This window comes from Polypterus senegalus, chromosome 8 (genome assembly GCF_016835505.1).
Source record: "Polypterus senegalus isolate Bchr_013 chromosome 8, ASM1683550v1, whole genome shotgun sequence".
Lineage (NCBI taxonomy): Eukaryota > Metazoa > Chordata > Cladistia > Polypteriformes > Polypteridae > Polypterus > Polypterus senegalus.
In genome coordinates, this window is record NC_053161.1 from 151,425,915 (window position 1) to 151,453,792 (window position 27,878).

The 27,878-nt window shown below is 40.8% G+C and overlaps 1 protein-coding gene across 1 annotated transcript; it reads right to left on the reverse strand.

Moving 5' to 3' along the window:
* Positions 1–1,099: 1,099 nt before the first annotated feature.
* LOC120534388 (gastrula zinc finger protein XlCGF57.1-like) lies at positions 1,100–27,456 on the reverse strand. Its single transcript, XM_039761938.1, has 3 exons — positions 27,067–27,456; positions 14,437–14,911; positions 1,100–3,532 (listed from the first exon to the last, which is right to left on the reverse strand). Exons 2-3 carry the CDS (start codon positions 14,867–14,869, stop codon positions 2,130–2,132), a joined length of 1,836 nt encoding a protein of 611 aa, XP_039617872.1. The 5' UTR covers positions 14,870–14,911; positions 27,067–27,456; the 3' UTR covers positions 1,100–2,129.
* Between the last annotated feature and the right edge of the window lie 422 nt (positions 27,457–27,878).

The following is a 27,878-nucleotide window of genomic DNA, read 5'->3' on the forward strand; positions in this document are numbered from 1 at the left end:
AGACGAGACTTCCTGGTTAACACTGCATTCAGCACACAGGAACTTAACTGCGTGCTCTGATGGGTTAGCTTCTCAGTCAGGAGAACTTAACTGCGTGCTCTGATGGGTTAGCTTCTCAGTCATCCGCCAATAGCGTCCCTTATATGAAATCAACTGGGCAAACCAATTGAGGAAGTATGTACAGGAAGTAAAATGACCCATTGTCCGCAGAACCCGTGAAGCAGCGAAAAATCCGCGTTATATATTTAGTTATGCTTACATACAAAATCCGCAATAGAGTGAAGCTGCGAAAGTCAAAGCATGACATAGTGAGGGATTACTGTATATATATATATATATATATAGTAAGACTCAGCCGGCAACTCAATCCGACCGGAACGCCCCTTAAGATGGAAGGATGGGGGAAAGCAGCTACTTGTGGACACTGCCTCCCCTAAAATGCTAGCTGGCAGCTCCCTCTGAAGTGTAGCGGTGCTCCGGATTCCGACAGGGCATCCTGGGACTTGGAGTTTGGCTTCTTAGCCCTGTTGGGTGCCGTGGGTGCCACCAGGGGGTGCTGTGAAAGGACCTGGGGAGTCATGCTTCCCTTATAGCCTGGAAGTACTAGGAAATCATGAGGACAGAAGCCCCAAAGTACTTCCAGGCTGATTAAAGAACTTTAATTCTCCGTCTGACCCAGAAGTGCTGGAAAATCACATGGATGGAAGAGCAGAACCACTTCCGGGTCAGGCAGAGAATTAAAGTTCTTTAATCAGCTATCAGGACTTTTAAAACAACCACTGAAGACCCAGCAAGCGAGACACAGTCGGGTGGAGATGGACAAAGCTTGCTGGGAGGTGTGGAGGAGAGAATTGTGTTCATAATTATTGTGACTTACTTGCCTGTTTAGTGTGGCTGTGATGCTTAGAGGGCACCATTCCAACAAGAAACTAAATAAGTTATCTTCTTGGTGCTTTCCCTTGGTGTCCCGAGTGTCTGTCTGTTGGATTTAAAGGGGCAACAGTGCCACCTAGCATCTTACAATACCCCCATCCATCCATCCATACATACATATTGTATTTAGGATAAGAAATACAATAAAAAACAACCATGCAAAATCCTCATTTATCTAAATTTAATCATTTTCTTAAGGCAAGGTTACATAAAAAAGCACAAGGGAGAAAATATTCAAATCACAAGTCTAACAACTTAAATCATATTGCTATTCAATAAAAAAACATAGCTTAAAACTAGCTTTAATTTATATTCTGTATCTAGTAATAATGACAGGAACATAAATCAGTCCTGGCGTTATCATAAACATCCTATTCTACATGTCTTGCATCTTTGCTTGTACTGTAGAGCTGCTGTTCTGATGACTTCAGTGGTGCAGTCCAGCCTACGCCTGCTGTGTGCCATTGTGCTTTGAATGTCAGCTCATCACCACACAGTAGTCTTCTCCTATGAAGAACAGGTAAGGTTACTGAAAACTTTTTTTAATTGAAACCCTGCAAGACATAGCGGTCTGCCTTTCTTTCAGAAATCCACAATGACTGGTTAGCAGAGGTTTCTTTTTTGTGCCATATATGCTTCTTTTTTAAAGCCTCTTTTGGGGGCTGTGTGACTTTTCTGTTGTAGTCTCAGGGTCTGTGCTTCTAAAGCTTTGACTAGCTTATCTTAGAAGGACCGATAACTACGGGGAGGTGATTCTTTTAATATTTTCGCTTGTTCTTATACTTATCCACTGTTATTGATCTTTTTTCTCTCCCCTCTCTCTCACTCTATCTCATCGTCTTAACCAAATCAGCAACAGTGTCTAGCCCTGGAGATTTCCAATTAGCAGCAATTCCGAGTTACAGATCGATTTACGTGACTGGTATCATCGGCTTCTCCATTCCAATGATTTGCATATGTTCCAAGATTCTCCAGGTTTGGTTACTTGCTTTAGGCTCGTGGGGATTCTCCTTTTTCTCCAGAATATTTCTGCTTCAAATTAGTTGTTACATACTTTCTAACCATGCTATTGATTTGTTAAAGATCAATACAATTGTATGATGATCGTTTATTGTATGTATCCATTCTCACAAAGAACAATGGGTTTTATTCTTTGACTTACACTGCTTGTGTTTATTTTTTATCCTTTCAAAGGCCTACATGGCCACCTGTAAGTTGCTCCCTTTCTTCTTTTTACGTTTGTTTTCTCCAGTGTGAATCCTATTGTGGCTCTTAAGGCTGCTACTGTCAGAAAATCGTTTGCCACATTCAGGGCAGCAGTAGGGCTTCTCTCCAGTGTGAATTCTCGCATGTCTCTGAAGATGGCTTAATTGTGAAAATCGACTGCCGCATTCACAACAGCAGTACAACTTCTCTCCAGTGTGAATTCTTGTGTGCTTTCGAAAACTGCTGCCATGAGAGAACTGTTTACCACATTCAGGACAGCAAAATGGTTTCTCCCCTGTGTGAATTCTCATGTGGCTCTGAAGGCTGCTGCTGAGTGAAAACTGTCTGCCACATTCAGAGCAGCAATATGGCTTCTCTCCAGTGTGAGTCCTTTTATGTTTCTGAAGACTGTTGCTGTGAGAGAATAGTTTTCCACACTCAGAGCAGCAGTATGGCTTCTCTCCAGTGTGAATCCTTTTATGAGTATAAAGGTTGCTTATTTTTGAGAACTGCTTGCCACATTCAGAACAGCAGTATGGCTTCTCTCCATTGTGAACTCTTGTATGGCTCTGAAGACTGCTATTATCAGAGAACTGCTTGCCACATTGAGAACAGCTATATGGTTTCTCCCCAGTGTGAATTCTTATGTGGGTCTGAAGATGGCTGCTGTCAGAGAATTGTTTGCCACATTCAGAACATCCATACGGCTTTTCTCCAGTATGGATTTTAATATGTTTCCTAAGGCTGCTCTTGACAGAGAAGCGCTTCCCACATTGAGGACAGCAAAACATTTTCTCTCCCGTATGAATACTTGTGTGTCTCTGAAGGCTACTTCTGTCAGAGAATCGTTTACCACATTCAGAACAGCAGTATGGTTTCTCCCCTGTGTGAGTGCTTGTGTGGCACTGAAGATGGCTTATTCGTGAAAATCGTTTTCCACACTCTGAACAGCAATAAGGCTTCTCTCCAGTGTGAATTTTAATGTGTTTCCGAAGACTGCTTTTGTCAGAGAACCGTTTGCCGCAGTGAGAACAACAGTATGGCCTCTCTCCAGTGTGAACTCTTGTATGTATCAGGAGACTATTTTTGTGCAAGAATCGTTTGCCACATTCAGTACAGAAATGTGACTTCTGTGTCCTGTGAGTCCGCTGATGATCTTTATAATTTGATTTGCATTGTAATCGCAATCTGTCTGTATTCTGTCCCTTTTGAGTTTTGATAGCATCCAAGCTTAGTTTCATCACAGTCGAAGAACTGCTTTGTAAGGATGCTGGCACACAAGTCTCTGATGTACAGGACAGTTTCTCCAGATTTCCATCATGTTGCTTATGGTGTAAAGTGCATGGAAGAAGGGGCTGTACAAACAAAGGTGATGAGAAGATGTCCTGTAAAGCTGCAGTAACAGAAAGACATACAATTGAAATTAAATATGTTTTAAATAAAATTCTTCTTCTTGTCCACCTAAACAGAATTCGCAAAAGCATACCAACCCTACTAGGAGTTTTGACATGAGATGTTGTTTCATTTAAATAAACAGACAAACCAGTTAGCACTCCACCAGCATCATATCAGGCAGACTGAAAAGAAAACACACAGGAGATATTTCACAGTTATCGTAAAATGGGAGGCATTTGCTGAAAAAAGGAAATGTACATTAAAATTATAAAAAGAAAATGCAATGTCACTTTTGCCATTTACTTTTCAAAGTCTATGCGCAAGGATGCTGCAAAAAATAAAATGAAATAACGCCATTTGCAATTACATTTTCCACACATTTAAGAGTGACGTGTATACATTTTGTAATTAAAATTAAATCACCCTTTTGTCACTTCCTTCTCCATACTCGTCTTGGTGTGTCAGTGTCATAATAAAAATCAAAATGCAATCCCCACTTTAGATTTGCTTTTTCTTCATTACATGCAAAATAACTGCTAAAATGAAATTGAAACTTAAATATTTTCCTTTCCATTAGGTTTGCAGTACATACGTGACAACATTTAAAGAAAAACTCAAAATGGAAAACAATGAATTACAAAGTTCATTCCAAATGCAAAATAGCCACTGGCGCCACCTGCTGCTCATTGAATTTTCATTTTCCACTTTGCATTTTCATTTCCAAGTTCTCAGCATGCAAATAGATTTTAATTAGCGTGGGTCAGTGGGCATGGTTTCAATATTTGACTGACACATTTTTTGGAAGGTACCAGCAGCCTCTAATAAGATGGAAAGTGGTCTTCAAGAAACGGTAAGAGAGTTATTGGAATTTTAGGTGTGAAATGATATTTGATAAGGCTTGGAGATGTCGAGGCTTTCACTAGCACAGAGGAAAATTATGTTATATGGTGGAATTTACATGAGGCTGTACATCACCTAAGCTAAGCTTCAGTGGAAACGGCAACCCACGCAGCACCAGGTCAATCTGGATGGATGGATAGATAGAAATTTGCCTTTAGGATCTATTTTGTACCTTTTTACATTAACTGACAACCCTCATACAGCAATCAATGAGACCTGGGAGTTGAAACAACCACAAGTTCAAGAAAAGAGTGCAGTTAGAGTTGGGGAAAATATTCCACTGCACTGTCAAGTGCTTCAGTTAATGTTTTCAGCACATCTTAGTAGCTGAAACAGCTTTTTTTCCTCCTCATGTGCTTGCAACCTCATGGTCACATTGGCAACATTCTTACAGTAGGCATGCATGTGTCTTTTACAGGTCGGTGATGTCACAGTGACCTCCCAAAGCATCATGGGACACTGGGGAAAATTTTTTTTGCCTAAGTTGGATTCACTATGAATTTTCAGGAAAATATTCAGCAAACACGGCCTCCAGTGAACACAGCATATTCGCTGTGAAAAATGCTTTGGCAGATTTTGCCAATAAACTTGAAACTGCTTTGTTCTACCTTTAAACTCACCTGTGTCTTCATATTGGGAATACTGTAACTGCCTATTCACCACCTCGGACAGATTTTACTAAGGAATTCATTCTGCAGACAGACATGAGTGCATTTGGTTTGGGCGCGGTCCTCTCTCAAATATTCAATGGTGAGGAACATCCTATCATGTTTATGAGTAGGAAATTAATTCCCAGGGAATGCAACTACTCAACCACTGGGAAAGAGTGTCTGGCAATTAAGTGCTCCATTATTACTTATGGGGTTAGGAAATTTACCTTTTTTGGCCAAGCAAACAACACTTCAATGACTCTACAGCAAGAAAGATACAAACTCCCAGTTCACTAGGTGGTTCATTAGCTTACAGCCATTTAACTTTATTGTACGTCATTGTCCCGGTTCTGCACATGTCAAAACAGATATCTTGTCTCATCTGGCTGAACCCAGTTTGAAATGTTGCTTACTTCACAAAGGTGTGTACAAAGCTGACGGAGAGGGTGTGACCTCTGTCACCACGTATTCACCATTTCTGATGGCAACAGCGGCTCAAGGTCAGCCCAGTAGCAGTTCTGCTGCACATTCCTTATTGCTGCCGGCTACAAGCGGTCACTCTGTTAAACAGTAAACCGATGACAGACCAACACAACTGCTCTTCAAAAACTCTCTCTTAGACAGTATTTCATTGGAAAACAAACACACTCTTAACTTGCCCTCTGCATGATCAGCTGCATGCTTACCAGAGAACATGCTTGTTGCACAATGTTTAGAATATTTAAAGCTGACCTCTCACTGGACCTTTTCCTCTTCTCTAGACTGTGTATGCCCCAGCTAGTGTTTCCCAGCCACTGGACCTGCTTGAGGAAGAAGGGAGTTAAAGCAGGATGTTTGCCCTCATTGCTGCTGAAGTAAAAGCTCCTATTTTGAATAAAGCTTTGAAACTGTTCCTGCCCACTCAACAATAAAGTTATTAAGTTCCTTGGAATCCTGGTTTCGCCTTCCTGTCTCTGGTGCAACTCTGCGACCCCAAGCTTGACAATATGTACTCCTTATGTAATTAGTAAAGTTTGTGATTGCATTTTTAACTGAGATCTTGTCTCAGCACTCACCCTCGGTGAAAAGTGCTACTGAAGTGCCCACCTGTGAAATTGTTTCAGGTCTGTCATAATTTGTGTGTCTGAACTCCAAGGGTTGCGTTTCTTTTTTCTATCTGAATACATGATATTCTGCATAAATTACAAGTCAATAAGATGTACAGTACTACATCTTACTCAAATCATATTTGACACCTTTTCCCTATCCATCCAAAGAGTAGAGAAAGAGGACATTTAATACAAAATAGTCACTCAGAGAACGTCAAACACCCAAATGGTTAACGTTGGACAAAATAAATAAAAGACTGTTAGATTCTTAAAAACTTGTAAATATTCTTCCAGAGATTCATTTTTTTCCCTAATTTTCAGAAAAATAAGACATCCTTCTCTAATTGTGTTATGATACTGTAAATAATCATTCTTATACCTGAGCAAAATAAGATGGTCCATTAGTAGTGAAGTTGAAGGTGTCACAATAGATAGTTCATTAACTGTTATATCTCATCAGGGTCACCACAGACTGGGTTAAGAGATGTTTAGGGGCTACTAGATGAAGTGCTCAGCACAGCCCAGGTGAGAAATAGAAAAGGAAAACAAATGTCATTGCAAATTCTGTTATGAAATGTTATTACCCTTAAACTTTTTGCATTTTCTATATGATTACTGTTAGTATTGTTGTATTTAATATTTAAAAGGCAAAAACAAACTGGACTTTCAGAGACAATGTGATCTGAAAATTGTTCCAGGGGCATTATGCAATAGCTGACCCTGTGCCCCGACCCCCAAAGGTCATGCGAAAAGACAGTTTTCCCTCAAGGAATATAAAGTATACAAAGTATATCAAAATCAATTAAAAAATAAATAAATAAATAAATTGGGCGGCACGGTGGCACAGTGGTAGCGCTGCTGCCTCGCAGTTAGGAGACCCGGGTTCGCTTCCCGGGTCCTCCCTGCGTGGAGTTTGCATGTTCTCCCCGTGTCTGTGTGGGTTTCCTCTGGGTACTCCGGTTTCCTCCCACAATCCAAAGACATGCAGGTTAGGTGGATTGGCGATTCTAAATTGGCCCTAGTGTGTGCTTGGTGTGTGTGTGTGGGCGTGTTTGTGTGTGTCCTGTGGTGGGTTGGCAACCCTGCCCAGGATTGGTTCCTGCCTTGTGCCCTGTGTTAGCTGGGATTAGCTCCAGCAGACCCCCGTGACCCTGTATTTGGATTCAGCGGGTTGGAAAATGGATGGATGGATTAAATAAAATCCCACCGGGGTGACTTGGGACCATAGTAAGAATACAGAAAAACATGATTAAGCTAAAAGATGTTAATGATAATGGGAGAGAATTGAGAAGGGTGACCAGAGGGCATGTTCCAACTACACAGGGTAAGGCATATATGAGGGTGCTGGAGGGAAGACGCCATTTGATGTTTGAGCCAAGGATAGTCAGAGGAACAATGGGGATTCCATCCTGGGCAAGAAACAGTAGACCAGTTTTTCTTCCTGGCACAGTTGTTGGAGGGTGCATTGGGAAAATGATAACCCAGTCAACATGTGTCTTGTGGATTTGGAGAAAGCGCATGTATGTGTCCCATGGCATGTGTTGTAGGAGGTGCTGCAGGAATATGGGGCAACAGGGCCGCTCTTGCATGCTATTCATTCCCCATACAGATGCTGTGAGAGCTGTGTCCAAATGTATGCACTTTGAGTGTTGAACTCTGTCAAGGCTGGGTCTTATCACCACACTAATTCCTGATTTTCATGGCACAGGCGAGGATGTGAGAGTGTCCAGTTGGGAAGGCTAGGGTTAGATGTTGTCCCGTTTTTCTCATTTGACTGCGATCTTCAGCACGCACGCGAGTGATTTGCTGCAGAGTGTGTAGCAGCTGGGATGAGGATCAGCCTCACCAAGTCTGAAGAGTGAATTTTTCTTTCCAGGTAAGCTGTAGCAACTACTCTTAGTGGCAGAGTTCAAGTATCTTGGGATCTTAGGCAGGCAGTGTGGTGTATGGACTTCGAACCCTGGGGTTGTCGGTTCAGATCGGTTCAGATAATGACAGTATGGGTGGACCCTGAGCAAGTCACCTGACCTGCCTGTGCTCCAACTGGAAAACCAAAAGAAATTTAACCAATTGCATCATAAATGCTGTAAGTTGCCTTGGATAAAGGTGTTAGCCAAATAAGTACATGTAAACCTCATTCACGAGTAATGGAAGGTGGGAACCAACAAGAAGACTGGAACAGTAGCAGCTGTTCTGCGAGTTTTCTACCTGTCTAAGGTGGCAAAGTGGGAGCAGTGTCTAAACACAAGGTTCTTGGTTTATCAGCTGATCTATATTTCTGTCCTCCAATGGCCCTGACAATGAGACCAAGAGTAAAGCTGCAGAAATGAGGTTTCTTTGCACGGATCGTGGGCTGACACTCCATGACAGAGTAAGGTGCTCAGTTACTTGGGACAGCATCCGAAGACAATCACTGATCCACTGGATTGAGAGGAGCCAGCTGAAGTGGTCATAAGGATGTCCCCTAGAGCTGCTTTGGATACATCCCACTGGGCGGAGACAGTGCCACAGACACATGGCATGCTGGGTGGCTGGAATCTGCAGCTCAAGACAAAAAAGTCTAACCTGACCTGACCTGCTTGGCTGCTGCCACCACGACCCTCACCAGGGAGAGCAGTTTGAGAAGATGACATGAAGACGACGATGCGTTTTCAAAAAAAAAAAAAAAGCTTCTATCCAGAGCACAGCTCTTCAATGGATGCAAATAATACCATCAAAATTTTGATATTTTAAGGTCCTAAAAAAATTGGACATATTCTATGCATATATGCTTATGAGTTTAGGGATGGTGTAGATGCATCATTTTCTAATAAAGGTGCAAATGACTGTAACATCTCAGCCTTCAAGTGTCTCCTGCTCTGGCATCATATTATTAAGGAGTGTCAAAGTGCTGGATTTCTGCTTACTTGGTGGTAAGTCATGGTGAATGGTGCAAAGGACCAAGTGTAGAAGGAGGAATTAGTGCAGGAATCACTCTCCGCTGCTAACCATATGGACACATGTTCAATTTTTTCCCCAAACACTTACCATACATACAGTTAGGTCCATAAGTATTTGCACAGTGATACAATTTTCATAATTTTTTCTCTTCACACCACCACATTTGAAATGAAGCAATCAAGATGTGATTGAAGTGTAGACTTTCAGCTTTAATTCAAGGGATTTAACAAAAACAATGTATGAGCTGTTTAGAAAAGATCGTCATTTTTATACACAATCCTCCCATTTTCAGGAGAGCAAAAGTATTTGGACAAAATAACATAATCGTGAATATAACAAACATTTTCAATATTTGTTTGAAAATCCCCTATAGTCAATGACTGCCTGAACTCTGAACCCCTGGCCTTCTCCAAGTGCTGAGTTTCCATCCTAGTGATGCTGTACCAAGTCTTCACTGCTGTTGTCTTCAGGTGCTGCTTTTTCACTGGACTTTCTGCATTCAGTTTTGTCATCAGCAAGTAACATGCATGTCCAGTGGGGTTGAGGTTGAGGTCAGTTGGTTGACTTGGCCATTGAAGAATATTCCACTACTTTGTGTTGAAAAGCACTTGCTGTCACTTATATTTAGGCTCATTGCCCATCTGTACTGTGAAGAAACCTGAGAAATCAACCTGCAGCTTTTGTCAGTAGTTCTATCATCAATAAACACCAGTGAGTGACTTCCATTGGAGGCCATGCATGATCAGGCCTAAACACAGCCTCCACCATGTTTCACATATGATGTGGTATTCATCGGATTACAAGCCATTCCTTCTCTTCACCATACTCTTCCCTATATAAACATTCGATTACATATTGAGCTTAATTTCATTTGTCCAAAGAAAATTGTGCCAGCACTGGACAGGCTTTAGCAAACATTTTCTGGTGAAGTCTAATCTGTCCTTCCTATTGCTTGAGGTTCACCAGTCGTTTGCACCTTGTGGTGAACCCTCTGTCTTTACTTTCATGAAGTCTTCTCTTGATTGTAGACTTTGATAGGCCTACCTCCCAGAGGGTGGTCTTGGTTTGGCTAAATGTTATCAAGGGGTTCTTCTTCACAAGGACAGAACTCTGCAATCATCCAGCACAGTTGTCTTCCATGGTTGTGCAGGCCTTCTGGTGTGGCTGAGTTCACCAGTGTGTTCCTTCTCTTTAAGAATGTACCAGATGGCTGATTTGACCACTCCTGGTGTTTCTGCTGTCTCTCTAAAGGGTCTGGTTTGTTTGCTCAGCCTAATAATGGCCTGTTTTTACTTGCATGACAGCTCTTTGGACCTCATATTGAGAGTTCACAGCGACAGCTTCCAAATACAAATTCAACACTTCTACCTGATTAACAGTAAATGAAATAATGAGGGACCTGCTCACACCTGGCTATGGGACAGCTTGGCAGTCAAACATCCAAATACTTTTGAGACCCTGAAAATGGGGGAACCTGCCTAAAAATGGCTGTCATTCCTAAATGGCTCATACTATTCTTCTGTTCAACCTTCTGAATGAATGCGTAAAGCCTACAATCATGTAATTATTTGTACATTCAAATCCACTGTAGTGGCATATAAAGGCAAAATTATGAAAATTGTGTCACTGTCCAAATATCTATGGACCTAACTGTATAAGCCAGTAGTAGAATAGGAAGTAAGGTATAATTAGTGGCATCATTTGCTGCCAGGGCCTTAGTCTCTGGGTTACTGGTATCCAGCCCTTAGGCTTTTAGCCATCAGTGTTCGCAAGCCTAGCCCTTGTTCCTTGCATTTCTTTGACAGCATGAAAACTCCAAGGATAAACACCCCTCCCACCACACCACCACCAAAACACTCACACAAACACACACTCGTCAACAACACGAGAGGGTGGGCGAAGCCCTTAATAGGGGCTGAAGGATGCTGAAGCTAGTGACGCCCCTGGGTAGAACTATTCCCTCTTCTGTGCTAAGAATCAGAAAAAAATGTATCTATTCATGGAAGGTTTCCTTTCCAAACAATAACTACACAATATTGGCAAAAGTATTGGGATTCCCCTCCAAATCATTGAATTCCGGCATTCCAATCACTTCCATGGCCACAGGTGTATAACATCAAGCACCTCAGCATGCAGACGGCTTCTACAAACATTTCTGAACTAATGACTCACTTTCAGAAGCTCAGTGAATTCAGGCATGGTACCATGAGAGGATGCCACCTGTGCAATAAGTCCATTTGTGAAATTTCCTCATTACTAAATATTCCACAGTCAACTGTTCGTGGTATTACAACAAAGTGGAAGCAATTGGGAATGACAGCAACTCAGCCACGAAGTGGTAGGCTATGTAAAATCACAGAGCGGGGACAGCACATGCTGAGGTGTGCAGTAGTCACCAACTTTCTGCAGAGTCAATAGCTACAAACCTCCAAAAGCTCAACAACAGTGCGCATAGAGAGAGCTTCATGGAGTGGGTTTCCATGGCTGAACCGCTGCAGCCAAGCCTTACATCACCAAGTGCAATGCAAAGCGTCAGATGCAGTAGTGTAAAGCCCAAAGCCACCGGACTCTAGAGCAGTGCAGACGTGTCCTCTGGAGTGACGAATCACTCAATCTGATGGACGAGTCTGGGTTTGGAGTTTGCCAGGAGAGCGGTACTTGGCTGACTGCATTGTGCCAAGTGTAAAGTTTGGTGGAGGGGTGGATTATGGTGTGGGGTTGTTTGTCAGGGGTTGGGCTTGGCCCCTTATTTCCAGTGAAAGGAACTCAATGCTTCAGCATACAAAGCCATTTTAGACTATTTCATGCTCCAGACATTTTGGGAACGATTTGGGGATGGCCCTGTCCTGTTCCAACATGACTATACATACACACAAGTGCACAAAGCAAGGTCTGTAAAGAAATGGATGAGCGAGTTTGGTGTGAAGGAACTTGACTGGCCTACACAGAGCCCTGACCTCAACTCGATAGAACACCTTTGGGATGAATTAGAGCGGAGACCGAGTGAGCCAGGCCTTCTCTAACCCTAAGCCTCACAAATGCTCTGAATGGTCACACATTCCCCTAAACACACTCCTACACCTTCTAGAAAGGCTTCCCAGAAGAGCTGAAACTGTTAGAGCTGCAAAGGGTGGGCCAACTCCACACTAAAGCCTATATATTAAGAATGGGATGTCATTAAAATTCATGTGTGTAAAGGCAGGCGTCCCAATACTTTTGGCAATAGAGTGTATATCCAGTTTGTTAATATATTAGAATATACTGGAAAAGTCAGACTGTGGAAAGGGCTTGCAATTGATACTGCTGAGAACTGTTGCAACCTGATTAGTTTTTCACCTTTTTTGCCTCCCTGTACCTCCCTATGCCGTCACTGTTCGTAGATGGCGCCTTACACAGTGCGTTCTGCATACTGGTGCCATCTACGATGGGGAATTCCCGTGTCATGGTGATTCCCTTAAACACCATGTTATGTCAAAATATTGTGAAAATAATTTGATTCAAAATAATGTTTTATATTTTTAAATAATAGTTAATAGTTGATTAAAGATTATTATCACGTAATTGTGTTTCGTGAATCTGTTACTTAAAATAAATTTTTAGTGCGCAGAAAGCGTTATTTTCTATTTTAAGCAAAAACAAAAAATCGTCCCAGTTTGAGGAAAAAATATTCTGGTAAGTCTATTTAATTCTATTCTTGGATATTTTTAAATTCATTTACATTATATAAAAGTGAAAATCGTACAGCTGATTACTATTGGATAAAATTGTTTATAACTTTTTTTTTACTAATAAAGATTTATTAACAAAATTTTCACAAAAAATGCTTCAAATCTTGTACTAAGAATATGTGTAAATAGATTTGCTAAATTGACACAAAAGCCATAAATAAATTAAATGATCAAAATGGTAAATCTACGGTTTTCCTGTCAAAATGTTTTGTTTAATTTCGAATTTTCGATAATAAAATAAAATTTTATTTTCTAGTTTGTTATTGTTTTAATATTTTGAATTACTAGTGTAAGGGGGCACCAAAATTACTTAGTGCTTAGGGCATCTAAGGGTCTTAATCCGGCCCTGGGTATATTGGAGTGTTTTATCACTTATTTAGTCACTTATTCCTATGAAAGAACTGAAACTGGACATTAGAAATCTTTTTACTTTGAGATTCTTATTTTTACAAATATATGGCGTCTCGTTGTGCCTGGTTTACAGCTACTAGGTGGCTGATGTTCTCGGGCAGGATTAAAGACCCTTGCCTGTCACAACTGAGACACACAGGACAAAATTAAGATTTTTGTTAAACACACAATACTTTAAAATATCTGGTTTAAATATTAGTAGCATGTTAAATTATTAATTAAGCCATTTCTATAGAGAAATTGTAATAGTCAATTTTACTTGACAGGACTTTTTTTTTGCCAAATAGAAAATCGACACTGCAATGTACTTGAGATTGCAGGGCAACATGAAGATCTAACAAGTAAAAATCTCAGTCACAGTATAACACAAATCCCCCTGACAAACCCACTTCATGCCAGTCCATCCAAAGGTGCACAAACACTCACTCGGTGAGATGTTGGGGAAATTGGAGTGGTTGAGGAAAACTCAAACATGCAATCTGTACACGGTGAGCTGGCCCGGGATTGAACTGTGATGGCTGTAGTAGTAGACGTCAATTCTAACCACCGTGCTCTAGTCTAGCTAATAAGTGGGATGTGGTTTGATTTTTAAAGACAGTTTTGTTAAGCGTGCAAATTACTTTTTATCACGGACGACTTTTACTAAGGATGCTTTTAACATATTATGTTATTATGATGTTTATTAAGTATGGCTAGGGTACGCTTTCATCTTATTTTACTACTTATCAAGAGAAACATTTTGAAGTATTTCTACAGGAGCGAAGGGCAACACCAATCACTGCACTCTAGTGGAACTTGTGCTCAGGGTGAGGGGGTGCAGGGTTTTGCAGGGGTCATGGTCAGTGCTCAGCATTTGCCGGCTTCACATTTTCACGGTAGATGTTGGACCCTGAGGGATGACTGCACTTGCAGATGAATATTCTTTTTATGAACACCACGTAATTGATACCAAGATTTAAAACCGAACATTTTTCCTCCATCTTGCAAACACAGCTTTTCCAAAATGTATTGTTAGCAAACTTGGTACTTATAGTAGTTTTATCTTCGGTGTGAAGAACTGGGCAATCAAAATAAGACTTGATTTGCAATTTTGGTGAAAAAGCATGAACGCACCCTTCAAGCAAATCCTGTTAAAACAACTGTTATTAATTAATTTATATTAATGTTTCAATCTTACGCCCTTACCTTCATCAGAATGTTTCAGACATGGCCCTTTCTCAGTACTCTTGATGTCCGATTCCAGTGGTTCCAGCTTAACATGGACGAAATGGTCCTGCAGGAAGCAGGGTGCACTTGAGGAGGAGTCTAATCCGGCAACTTCTTTGTACTGAGCGACCGACTCCGTTTTAAGGTCCTCTACCTTGACACCATGAAGAATTTCATGTTTTTGTGAATCACTGCAGTCAAACTTCTGCTCAGAGTCTTCTGTAAAGCCAAACTCCCATGCACAGTCCTCCTGCTTAATACGCACACTTCTTTTATCTACATTGTACGTGAAAAGCATGGGATTCACCTTTTCCACATCATTAGTCCCCTCCTCAGAGATTGTCTCTTCACATTTAAATATCTTCTCCAAAGTCTCATGCTTAGCCTGGTACATCCTGGCTGGCTGCTTCATGTAAGGAGATATTGATGTTAAAAGTAGCCTCCTCTTTTGTCTCTGTAGATAGAACACGGTAGAAGAAAGTGAGAAGAACACCCAAAAGAAGTGAGCACATTTCGCTTTTCTGCAAAGAACATAAGTCTGGTAAATGAGAGATGGCCCTTCAGTCTATCAAGCTGGTTGGTTAAATTGTCCCAATAACTCCTACAAATCTGGTCAGTTTTCCACCTCATCTACAGGACTTGGTGGTTTATTCCAGATTTACATGGAACATTTACTTCAATCTTAAATGCACTTTGCAAAATACGATGCAAAGCCAGAGTGTGTTCATAACCCAGACAACAGCATGCATACATAAAATGTAACTGACTTTACCAAGCGTCAAACATGTTTGCGTTATTATGACTAGGGACTCATCAGTCAATACCATTTTTATCAGACTCTGTACAACTACTGATACTTATTTTTATTGTATAATTGGCCAATACCAATGTAGTGAAGCTGGAAGATTTTTTTTTTAATGTCCATCAACTGTTAGCTTCACTATTAACACTGAATACAAGACTCACAATTGGGAATAGAATAATTAAAAATTGAACAGATAAGTCAAAGTAGGGTACATTACATAGATTAGATTATAGCACAATTTTTAAAATGGCTCAAATTTCACATTAAAAAAAATCAAAACTCATATACAATTAATGTATGTAAGATCAGTGTATTGTTTTTGTTTTGAATAATTGTACAATGAAGAAAAGGAAAAGGAGCACCATGCAAACGTTTGGCCACCCCAAGATATTTGAGGTCTCAGATATCTTTTACCAAGGTGGTCTTGGACTTTCATTAGCTCATCAGGACTATGGCTTGTTCACAGTCATCGCTAGCAAACCCCACGTGCTGCAAGCTGCAAAGCTCTATTAATGTGCGGACTCCTCAGATGTTTTCCCAACAATCAGCAGCCATGGGCTCCTATAAGCAGCTGCCTAGCACTGTGAAAAATAAAAGAACTGATGCTCACAAAGTAGGAGAAGGACACAAGACGATAGCAAAACATTTCTGGTAGCTGTTTCCTCGGTTCATAATGTTATTAAGAAATGGCAGTTAACAGGAATGGGGAAGGTCAAGTTTAGTTCTGGAAGACAGAAAACTTTCTGAAACAACTACACATTGGATTGCTAGAAAGGCAAATAAAGACCCCTGTTTGACTGTAAAAGACCTTCAGGAAGATTCAGCAGACTCTGGAGTGGTGGGGTGCTCTTCTACTGTGCAGCAACACCTTAACAAATACAACCTTCATGGTAGAGTCAGCAGAAGAAAACCTTTCCTGTGTCCTCACCACAAAATTCAGTGCCTGAAGTTTTGCAAATGAACATCTAAACAAGCCCGACGCATCATGGAAACAAGTCCTGTGGACTGATGAAGTCAAAATAGAACTTTTTGGCTACAATGTGCAAAGGTGTGTTTGGAGAAAAAAAGGGGGGCAGAATTCCAGGAAAAGAACCAGTCTCCAACTCTTAAACATGGTGGTGGATTGATCAGGCTTTGGGCTTGTGCTGCAGCCAGTGGCACAGGGAGCATGTCATTAGTAGAGGGAAGAATCGATTCACATAAATACCAGTAAATTCTAAAAGTAAACATCACACAATCTGTAAAAAAGTTGAAGTTAAAAAGAGGATGGGTCCTACAACAAGATAATGATCCAAAACACACCTCAGCATCTACAATGGAGTACCTCAAGAGGCTCAAGCTGACAGTTTTGCCATGGTTATCACAATCCACCTACCCAAGCATCATTGAAAAATCTGTGGACAGATCTCAAGCAGCAATGCAGGCAAGACCATCCTAAGGATCTTGCAGAACCTAAAAGACTTTTGCAAGGACGTTTGGGTGAAAATACCCCAAGTAAGAATGGTAAACTCTCAGCTGGCTAGAAAAAGTGTTTACAAGCTGTGATACTTGCCCATGGGGGTCTTACTAAGTACTGACCATGTTAAGTTTCCTTCAGGCCTTTTCATTTCTTTGGTATTTTGTACCTGTGAATGATGGAAATAAAAATGTTATCTTGCTGAAAATATTAAAGAAATGTGTCATCGTTAACTTTATGCCTTTTGGTGATCAATTCATCTTCTTCTCACTTAACTACTCACAGTAACAGACATTTTAAGCAACGGTGCCTAAACTTTTGCATGCCACTGGATTCGGAGTAGGGTTGTCAAAAGTATCAAAATATGGATAAGTATTGGTTGTAATATTTGTAGTACTAGGGTGTTGTGCTGTATTAGGCATTATGAATGTAGTGAGAAGTTAAGCAAAAATGACCCCTTTAATTGGCTAACTAAAAAAATTATAATAATATGCAAGCTTGAGAGGCAACTTAGGCAAGATGTAATTTGTAATTGTAATTGATTACATCTTGCCTGAAGGGGGGGCCTGAGTCGCCTCGAAAGCTTGCATATTGTAATCTTTTTAGTTAGCCAATAAAAGGTTGTGACATTTTAAATTGTTTCAATATTAATTTTTCATGGTATTGACTATACAGCGTACGTTACGAATGCACCTATGGTTTTATCTGAAATTTGACAAGTGACCTTCGTAGGCTATCAAAGGGCATTGCTAGAGTTGCAGCCCCATTTCCACCATCTCACTGCTGTTAACAGGATGGCAACGACAGCAGCACTGTAGCCTTCATCTGGTGGTTATTTGGCAAAGTGGGAAGCTGGAGTGCCAAATTTGTATGGAAAACCAACAGATACATGCAATCTTGTATCCAAGATTTGCTACCACGCAATATGAAAAAGGGCTAACACAACCGAGACAAAAACTTGAAGGGCAGATACGCGCGTCCATACAAAGACAAGATATCTTATTTCTAAATTATGGAAACATTAATTAGTACAAGCATTCAAATTAGGGATGTGATATTTATGTTTTTCATGTAGACAGATAAATGTTTAACACATTATAACAAAGGTCTGCAATTATTTCTGCCTGCGGTTCAGTTTAAATCTGCACTACTGATTCAGGGCACCACTCATTCACACCAGGGCCCAATCACTGCCTTGAGTTTGAAAGTCTGCCACAATGGCATAGCACATTGCCTTCTTTACTTACTTTTTACTTTATTAGATGAGTTTTTAAAATTACATTTCATCACATTATATATAACGTTAGGTGCTAAAACTTCTGAACATGCATTTAGTACATCAGGGCTCATATGTGGCCCAACAAGAGCACGGCTCACAGAAGAACACATTGACAAGCTGGCCTTCCTTGAAGAAAATCTGGAAATGACAAAAGATATCATAGTCTATTTACAGAACACTGTAATGTGCACCGTTTACATTTACTCATTGACTTTATGTGCGTTAGTGATATGTTCGTGTGTTACTTTTCATAACAACTGCACTACCTTGTCATTAATGTAAGGTTTATTTAGTATACCTAAACACCATATTACTTTAATTTTTTTTTAATCTTTGCTACTTTGTTTAGGTTATGGATGTGCAGAATCATGGGATACAAGACCAATCCACCAGGTACAGGTTTTTTGCTGAGGACTTTGTGTTGTGTAGCACTAAAAAAAGAAGACATGGAGAGGAAGCTGTAAGAATGCAGAAGAGCTTTGGAAAAGATAGCAAACTTAAGATAAACAGGAAGAAGACAGAATATCTGAGGTTTTATGATGATCATGATTCAGAAGTTAGCCTGCAGGGAGAGCTACTGAAAAGAATGGATATATCTAAATATCTGGCATCAGTGGTAACCCAAGATGGAAAACTAGATAACCCATTGAGGGCAGTGTGGATGGAACAATTAGAAGAAGGTATCAGGCATATTGCGTGATCGCAGAAATAAGTTGAATGTCAAGGGTAAAGTTTGGTGGTAAGACCAGCAGTGATGTATGGAGCTGAGACATGGGCAGTAAAGGGAGCATAGCAGGAGAAAAGTTAGATGTGGAAGAAATGATGACGTTAAGATGGATGAATGGAGCTACAAAGAATGGACAGAATAAGAAATGAGACAACAAAAGTGAGAAAGGATATAAGAAAGTACAGGAAAGTAGGGTGAAGTGATATGGACGTGTGATGAGGAGAGACAATGAATATGTGGGAAAAAGAGTGATGGGAATGGAACTATAGGGAAATAGAAAGCATTGGAGGCTAAAGCAGAGGTGGATGGATAAAGCAAAAGAAGACCTGAAGAAAAAGGGCTTGACTGGTGAGAAGGACATGCAGGACTAAGGTGTTTAGAGAAGGTTGAACAACAACATTTATTTATACTAGCCGACGTGCGGCGGTGTAAGAATAGGAAAGGAAAACGGTGAAAAAGGAATTGAGAAATCAAGAAGAAATAAATACTTCTTGAAAGACGCAGCGTGCATGTAGAATTTCCGGCCAAGTAGGATTACATGTGAAAGTGATAAATAAATCAGGCTTTCCGAATTTACATACTATGGCCATGGCATCCTGATAGATTTGTTGCATGTATCTTGGACATCCTGGAAAAGTGGACGGTAATATGATCATTTTGCCTACACGTACCTTGTTATTTTCAGCCTTTGCTTGCAGTGCGTCTGTATTCAAACATTGTATTGTTCCACGCGCAGATCTTGCTGATGTAATCTGAGATAGTTGAGATGCGCACCCTCTGATTTAACATACGCATCTACGACGTACTGTTGGAATAGTTTGCCGCTGGACAGCAAAATAATAAATGTATTCCTCATTGCTAATCTGTACGTGTAAAATTGGCATTGAGTAAGCCTTATTCGCTTGGCCGTTCATTTATCGGGAACATGTTGTAAATCTTTGTGCCAGCCAATGTCTCCATAAGGGAATAAAAGTGGGTAAACCATAGGATCGCAATTCATATTGAACGTGGAAATCCGTTTACAGGAGTTGCGTATGGGACAGATGCAAAGGTCCCTTTCGGCAGGTGTTTCGCCATCTTCTCCAACAAAAATCGCTGCAATGTCGGGGCATTGTATCGTCATAAATCCTGCCTAGGGTTTTTCAACATCGTTCAGATGTTGGTGGATTGGACTGAGTGATTTCATGCATGTGTTTGTATGATTTAGCGAAGGGGTTGATGGTTCTGAGCATGGAATCTAGCTCGAGAAGTACATTTTTGCTGCATGCAGAGATTGCTTTATTTTGTAAGCGTACTGCAGTAGCTTATGCTGTGTCAAAAACATACAACTGTCCATATCCTGGAGAGGTAGAAATGTTAGCGTATACTGGAGAGATCTGCCTGTGTATTTTAAAACAGTATGGTCTGTGACCAGGAGTTTGAGTTATCTACAGTGCATCCGGAAAGTATTCACAGCGCATCGCTTTTTCCACATTTTGTTATGTTACAGCCTTATTCCAAAATGGATTAAATTCATTTTTTTTTCTCTGAATTCTTCACACAACACCCCATAATGACAATGTGAAAAAAGTTTACTTGAGGTTTTTGCAAATTTATTAAAAATAAAAAAACTGAGAAATCACATGTACATACTATTCACAGCCTTTGCTCAATACTTTGTCGCTGCAACTTTGGCAGCAATTACAGCCTCAAGTCTTTTTGAATATGATGCCACAAGCTTGGCACACCCATCCTTGGCCAGTTTCGCCCATTCCTCTTTGCAGCACCTCTCAAGCTCCATCAGGTTGGATGGGAAGCGTCGGTGCCCAGCCATTTTAAGATCTCTCCAGAGATGTTCAATCGGATTCAAATCTGGGCTCTGGCTGGGCCACTCAAGGACATTCACAGAGTTGTCCTGAAGCCACTCCTTTGATATCTTGGCTGTGTGCTTAGGGTCGTTGTCCTGCTGAAAGATGAACCGTCACCCCAGTCTGAGGTCAAGAGCGCTGTGGAGCAGGTTTTCATCCAGGATGTCTCTGTACATTGCTGCAGTCATCTTTCCCTTTATCCTGACTAGTCTCCCATTTCCTGCCGCTGAAAAACATCCCCACAGCATGATGCTGCCACCACCATGCTTTATTGTAGGGAGGATATTGGCCTGGTGATGAGCGGTGCCTGGTTTCCTACAAATGTGACGCCTGGCATTCACACCAAAGAGTTCAATCTTTGTCTCATCAGACCAGAGAATTTTGTTTCTCATGGTCTGAGAGTCCTTCGGGTGCCTTTTGGCAAACTCCAGGTGGGCTGTCATGTGCCTTTTACTAAGGAGTGGCTTCCGTCTGGCCACTCAACCATACAGGCCTGATTGGTGGATTGCTACAGAGATGGTTGTCCTTCTGGAAGGTTCTCCTCTCTCCACAAAGGACCTCTGGAGCTCTGACAGAGTGACCATCGGGTTCTTGGTCACCTCCCTGACTAAGGCACTTCTCCCCCGATCGCTCAGTTTAGTTGGCTGGCCAGCTCTAGGAGGAGTCCTGGTGGTTTCAAACTTCTTCCACTTACGGATGATGGAGGCCACTGTTCTCATTGGGACCTTCAAAGCAGCAGAAATGTTTCTGTGACCTTCCCCAGATTTGTGCCTTGATACAATCCTGTCTTGGAGATCTACAGACAATTCCTTTGACTTCATGCTTGGTTTGTGCTCTGATATGAACTGTCAACTGTGGGACCTTATATAGACAGGTGTGTGCCTTTCCAAGTCATGTCCAATCAACTGAATTCACCACAGGTGGACTCCAATTAAGCTGCAGAAACATCTCAAGGATGATCAGGGGAAACAGGATGCACCTGAGCTCAATTTTGAGCTTCATGGCAAAGGCTGTGAATACTTATGTACATGTGCTTTCTCAATTTTTTTTACTTTTAATAAATTTGAAAAAATCTCAAGTAAACTTTTTTCACATTGTCATTATGGGGTGTTGTGCGTAGAATTCTGAGGAAAAAAATGAATTTACTCCATTCTGGAATAACGCTGTAACATAACAAAATGTGGAAAAAGTGATGCGCTGTGTATACTTTCCAGATGCAATGTATGCACCCATGGAAGCAAACGCTAGAGAAGAGTTGTATTCTCAAATGTGTTCACGATAATTTTTACCTTCTGATGTTTGCTGTGTAAGAAGCTGTTGTAAAGACACAGGTGGCTCCCGCAAAAGTGGTAAAGCTACTTTACCGTTATGGCAGCACCTCGAGTACTTGTTGGATGTATTATGCTCAGCAGGCCAGTATAGTGCATGACATGGAATACGCCGAATAAGAATCGAGAAATGCCATGTCGGCTGCTTGTGGGCGGGACTGGTTTTGAAGTGGAAGCAGGATGAACCAGAAGAGAAATATATATAAGAGATAGCACATTTTCATACAAATAATGTAGCTCAAAGTGCTTTACTATACATGATGAAGAAAGAGAAAAAAAGACAAAGTAAGATTTAAAATCAGAGAACACTAATTAACATAGAATAAAAGTAAGGTCCAATGGCCAGGGAGGACATAAAAAACAAAAATAACTCCAGACGGCTGGAGAAAAAATAAAATCTGCAGGGGTTCCAGGCCATGAGACCAGCTAGCCCCCTCTAGGCATTCTACCTAACATAAATGATCAGTCCTCACTGATCAAGCACATTGACATTGATTTTTTTCCATCAACAAAAGTTGACTGGATTTGAACTAGTTTACTTTTTATTGTTTAGAGAACTTTACTCATATCTTTAACATTAGACTGCACTACTCTAAGAATTTACATTTAATTACTACCATTTCTTTTATTTGTTTTCATCAGTGCAGAGATTTGCATGCAATTTATTGTTATCGAGTTACAATATATATGGTATTGAGTATTGAAAATGGTATCTAATTTCAAGAAGTTTCTTCGTATCATATCAAAGTTTGAAATTTTGGTATCGTGACAACCCTAGTTCAGAGGGCAGCGACAAGTCTGTGGATGGGACACCCCCTTCTACTCACTGAGACTTCCAATTGCGAGATAATCATGTGTTTTTTGCAACAAGCTTTCTTCATGTCAGCCTTGCTACATCTGTAAGGGGGCCACCTTACCAGTGTCATAGGCCCCCTGGGAAAAGTACAGCACTGGGACCCCTGTTTTGATAGCAAAACAGAAACATACATAGGCATCAGAAAACATATGGGCCCCTATGCTCGTGGGGCCCCCAGGCACCTGCCCAGCATGCCCGTGAGTTAAGAAGGCCCTGTCTCCACTGCACACTAACATACATTTGCTGGATACAAACCCAGGCTGCATGATTCAAAGTGCACAGTCCCAGCCATCTTAGCCAGTTGAACTAAAGGACTTTTCCCATTGGTCTTCTGAGTCCAAGGGCAATGTCTTTTTGCAGCGGACCCTCTGTTTCAGCCTACCTACACTCATTGCTGTTTGGCGAGCTCTCATTGGGGGCTGCTGGATTCACAGTGCATAGTGAAGCTGTTGTTGTCAGTTAAGCTAAAGGAGAACCCCCCTTACCTCTTTAGTGACCAGCTGAGCTTCCGATTGCAAATGAGTCATCATCTCTATGCGGTGGGCCTCTCTCGATTTCAGCCTCACTTCACTCCTCCCCCTCTCACTACAATAACGTCTCCTTTCCTCTGCACTATGAATTCAGCAGGTCAAGTTCAAGTCCATTAGCACTGGGTGATGACACTCAACCAAGGATGCACCACCAAGGAAAGTGTTATTTTAAAGCTAAATGTTGTTAATAACTGAATAAAGATTTAAGAAATGCGTTAAGACATCGAGTACTTATGCGGGAGGACTGTAGAATCAAGAAATTCCATTTCTTGCAGACAGAAGAGAAGGGCAGAATCCTTGTCCCAGTGCTATTAGGCTGTAACACATTTCTATTTCTTTTAACTGAGTTATAGAGAGGCTAGAAATGGATTACGAAAGAAGTTGGCTTATTATTTTTGATATGAACACTCACATATTTCTCTTGATAAGTGAAAACCATTTGATTTTGGTCTAGACTCAAATTTTTTCTGATCTAAGAGGTTCAAGGAAGAGATGTCAACCTGTGGTAGAACAGAGTCAGGGACGGGCTTCAGGCCTACAGCAAGTAACCAGACCTGTTAAAAGCCCCATTACCAGTGGCCTGGCACTTCCACTTATGGATGATGGAGGCCTCTGTGCTCATTGGGCAACAAACCAATAATTGTAAGATTATAATTATATTTTACTTGGGTAGGTAGCCAGGATGCTGAATTAAGATTCAGTGTGTAGTCTTTTTTCAGTTTTCCTCATATGGGGAGATTCTACCATTTCTTACAGCTGCATATTAATGCAAAAATAGTCATTGACTCAGACTGGCTATAAGCAATTATATATTGGCTTCTGGTTGGTTTATCGCTTTACAATAATATCTCTCTATTATAAAAAAAAATCCTGGAGAGAAACAGTAGGGCGACGAGACGTGATGTTCACGTTAAGATCACGGAAGACACTTAAAAGACCCGCGAGACTGAAGAGATTGACCACGGAGCGTCTCGCGGGGACCTTAAACATGAGACTTTGTCCCAAGAGACTGACCCAGGACCGTCTCACGATGACGTAGAACATGAGATTCTTGCAAGCCACGCCCTACTTACAACCAAATAACAGCATGGGGAGGAACACACTCAGTCGTGGTTTGGCTTTGAGCACACACAGATACAGGACTCTCAGTGCATATAAAACGTTATAAATGAAACGTAGATGACTAAGCGAAGAAGAAAGCAGCACGGAGAAAAGAGACTCAAAAGCGTTGGAGAGACAAAAAAGAAAAAGAATAATCTAGGTGCAAATTTAGAAAATAAGGAAAGTAATCACCAGCCCGGAACGAGTGGAATTGGAAAAAAAAGCACGTCCAATCCAGATGCTGGCGCTATACACATGCAGAGCAGGTCAGAGATTATGAAAGCAGTGGAATTTGAAAGGTTCAAAAAAAAAAAAAAAATGGCATGATACACATATGGAGAAAGTTAAATAATATGAAAGTAAGAAAATTAGAAAGTATAAAAAAAAAAAAAAAAAGAGTAAAGATCGCAGTAGCACAAACAAAAGGAAATTATTACTCCAAAAAGGGAAAATAATCACCATGAACCAGGTGTCATTGAAAAAAAAGCAGGACAAAGCGAGGTCAGAAATAAAAGAAAGAGTAGAAAACAAAGTAAAACGTCATAAAGAGGTTAAAAAACAAGGGGGCCCAAACACATGCAGAGCAGGTTAGAGATTATGAAAACAGTGGAATTCAAAAAACCCATAGAAATACATGCAGAGCAAGATACAGAGAAAAAAACGACAGTGTCAAAACAAAGAAAGTAAACTTCACATTAGCGCAAAGAAAGAGAAATTATTACTCGGAGAAATAAGGAAAAGGTGAATAGAGATCAAATATATGGACATAGGTGATATGTCAGAAGTATGTAAATATTGTAAGGCTTTGAAGTTTAAGTCAAGAGAATTTCAAAAACCGAGTTTACCGCACATGCATTTATTGGTTACTTTGCAAAAAAAAAATTATTAACTGCTGACGATGAAGATCGTTTTGTCTGTGCTGAAATTCCAAACAGAGAAAACTATCCTGAATTATGGTACAAAGTCATTAAACACATGTCTCACTGACCTCATTTAAAAGATTCAGCCCATTAGGACTCGAATGATTCCAAATATTGTTTTTACAGAAGTTCTGAAATAAAAGTGAAACTAATGATATAGCAACAATGCAAAGAAATACAAAATCTTAAAAGTGTGTATCCAGAAAAACAGAAACGGGGGTTGGCGAGCAAAGCGAGCAGGGGGTGAAGCCCCCTAGTTTATTGAATTAATGATCAAAGTTTCTCTCTGGTGACAAATAAAATGTTATCTATCTAGAAAGTTCTGTTCTGGCCTCCTGCTACAGGTGTGTGATAGAGAGCATCCTTACCTCCTGTATTACAGTGTGGTACAACAGCTGCTCACCCAAAGACAGTGCAGCACTGCAACGGGTGGTTAAGACTGCACAGCACATCATCGGCAGTGGCCTATCGCTATCAAGGACATTTACACCAGCAGGTGCAACATAAACCCCCCTTCATTATGGAAGATGTCACTCATCCTGCACATGGACTGTTTGCAACCGCCCCCATACCCCCCACCAGGAAGGAGATTGAGCATCTTATGGGCTATCACTACAAGGTACACTACGCTATTAGATTAATGAACACAACATCACTAAATCTAACTGTACACTCTGTGATTTACACTAAATTTTACATTTTTAGTATTAGTAGACTCATGAACTAAACTATCTGTTTTTAATTTAATTACTTTTTTAATTACTTTAATTAATGGACATGCTGCAATATTTCTTTTATCTATACTAATCTTACTCCCTTTTATGTATTAATGTTACCTCGTTCTATTTTATTGTGTTTATCTGTGATACAGTTACTACGAAGTGTATGGGGTTAAGGGGTTACTTATGGGGTACTTTTTATTATTATGGGGTTTTCACGTGCATTGTTTAGTTACCCGGGACCCGAGTTATGAATTTCGTTTCTGCATATGGATGTTGCAATAACAATAAAAGATCCTCGATCTTCCCATTTCACCACTAACTACGTTACGTCGCGGTATCTTGAGTTTATGGTTAGATTTAGACATAGAGATAAGAAAATCACTGCCGGGCATCACATGTGTGGAATTACAACGTTCTGAATTTTTTTTTTTTTTTTTTACTTCCAGTTCACCATAAAGACTGCCAAACTAGATTACCGAGGTGCAGTGCTTGAGTGCTAGTGCCCTCGTGCCCCAGTGTTGTACAGACTGGCACAGAACTGCATAACCACTAATGAAATCAGTGGGTTAAAAAATGCGTAGATGGAAATGTAGCGGTCAGCTCAGACCCAATTCACGCTTCTTTACTTTTAACACGAATCACACATTATTTGGGGTAAACGCGTGTGCCACGAATAAAAGCGCCCTGCACGTGGCATAGCGAAATGAGGGGAGGCAACAAACCAAAATCAGACGACTATCTCAGAAGAATGGCTGCCGCCTCTGGGAACACAAAACCTGCAGGAATCCCATTTCAGAATATAGGAATATACCGAGGGATTAAGTATGGTGGGCCGTGCACACTCTGAAAAGCGATTAACCACTGCTGCCCAAGCACAGTCCTTGAAAGACAGGAGAGACAGACACATACACAGACCGATTGGGGACCGAGCTGAACGCTCGGGCCGACTTCTACATCTGTAGACGGAGAACGCGGACACGGCTGCACTTTCTATTCATTTTTCTCTCTTTCTCTAATATTCATTATGCAAGCACGTACCTCTCAGTCGCTCTCCGATCCGCTCCTCTTTATCACTGGCCAGTCCGACAGCAGCAGCTTTCCAATTGATTTCCAAGTTCTGTATCCGCGCCAGGATGCATGAAGCCTGCAACCAGGAGCAACTGGAGAAAAAAAACAACACTTCCGTTCCTAAATCTACCTTTAACCTATCAAAATAAAAGTCCCGTTACTTGTTGAAATACCTCAGGGGTCGTTTTTATATTCAATGATTGAGAAAACACTGAATACTACATACTGAAACGTGTTCGTTATATAGGCGGAGCAATAGTTAGAGGTGAAGCTTCGATGAACCAGGGGTCGTACTCTGTATGTAGTGTTTACGTTCTCCCCGTAAGTATTGTAGGCGTTCCTCCCATTTCGCCAAATGAGGAGCACTGAACCGGATTCATTGATTTGATATAGGCGGGTAACAGGGCCTGGGAGACACCCGTAGTAGGAACCCGAAAACAGGAAACACTGGACTCACCGGTATCTCGCTGGCTTCGTGTGTGTTCTCATGTGTATTTGCCAAATTTGCCAGTGCGATCATATTAAGTAAATAAATAAGTAAAACAAGACAATTCGAGAGAAAAAAGTTTCCGCGTGGATGCTGGGTTGATAAAGATCCCCCTATTTATGTACTGTGTGGTGGTGCCAATTAAAAAAATATATATTTTTGAAATCCTATATTTAAATATGCAAACTGTATTGTGTGTGTGTGTGTGTGTGTGTGTGTACAGGTGCCGGTAATAATATTAGAATATCATGACAAAGTTGATTTATTTCAGTAATTCCATTCAAAAAGTGAAACT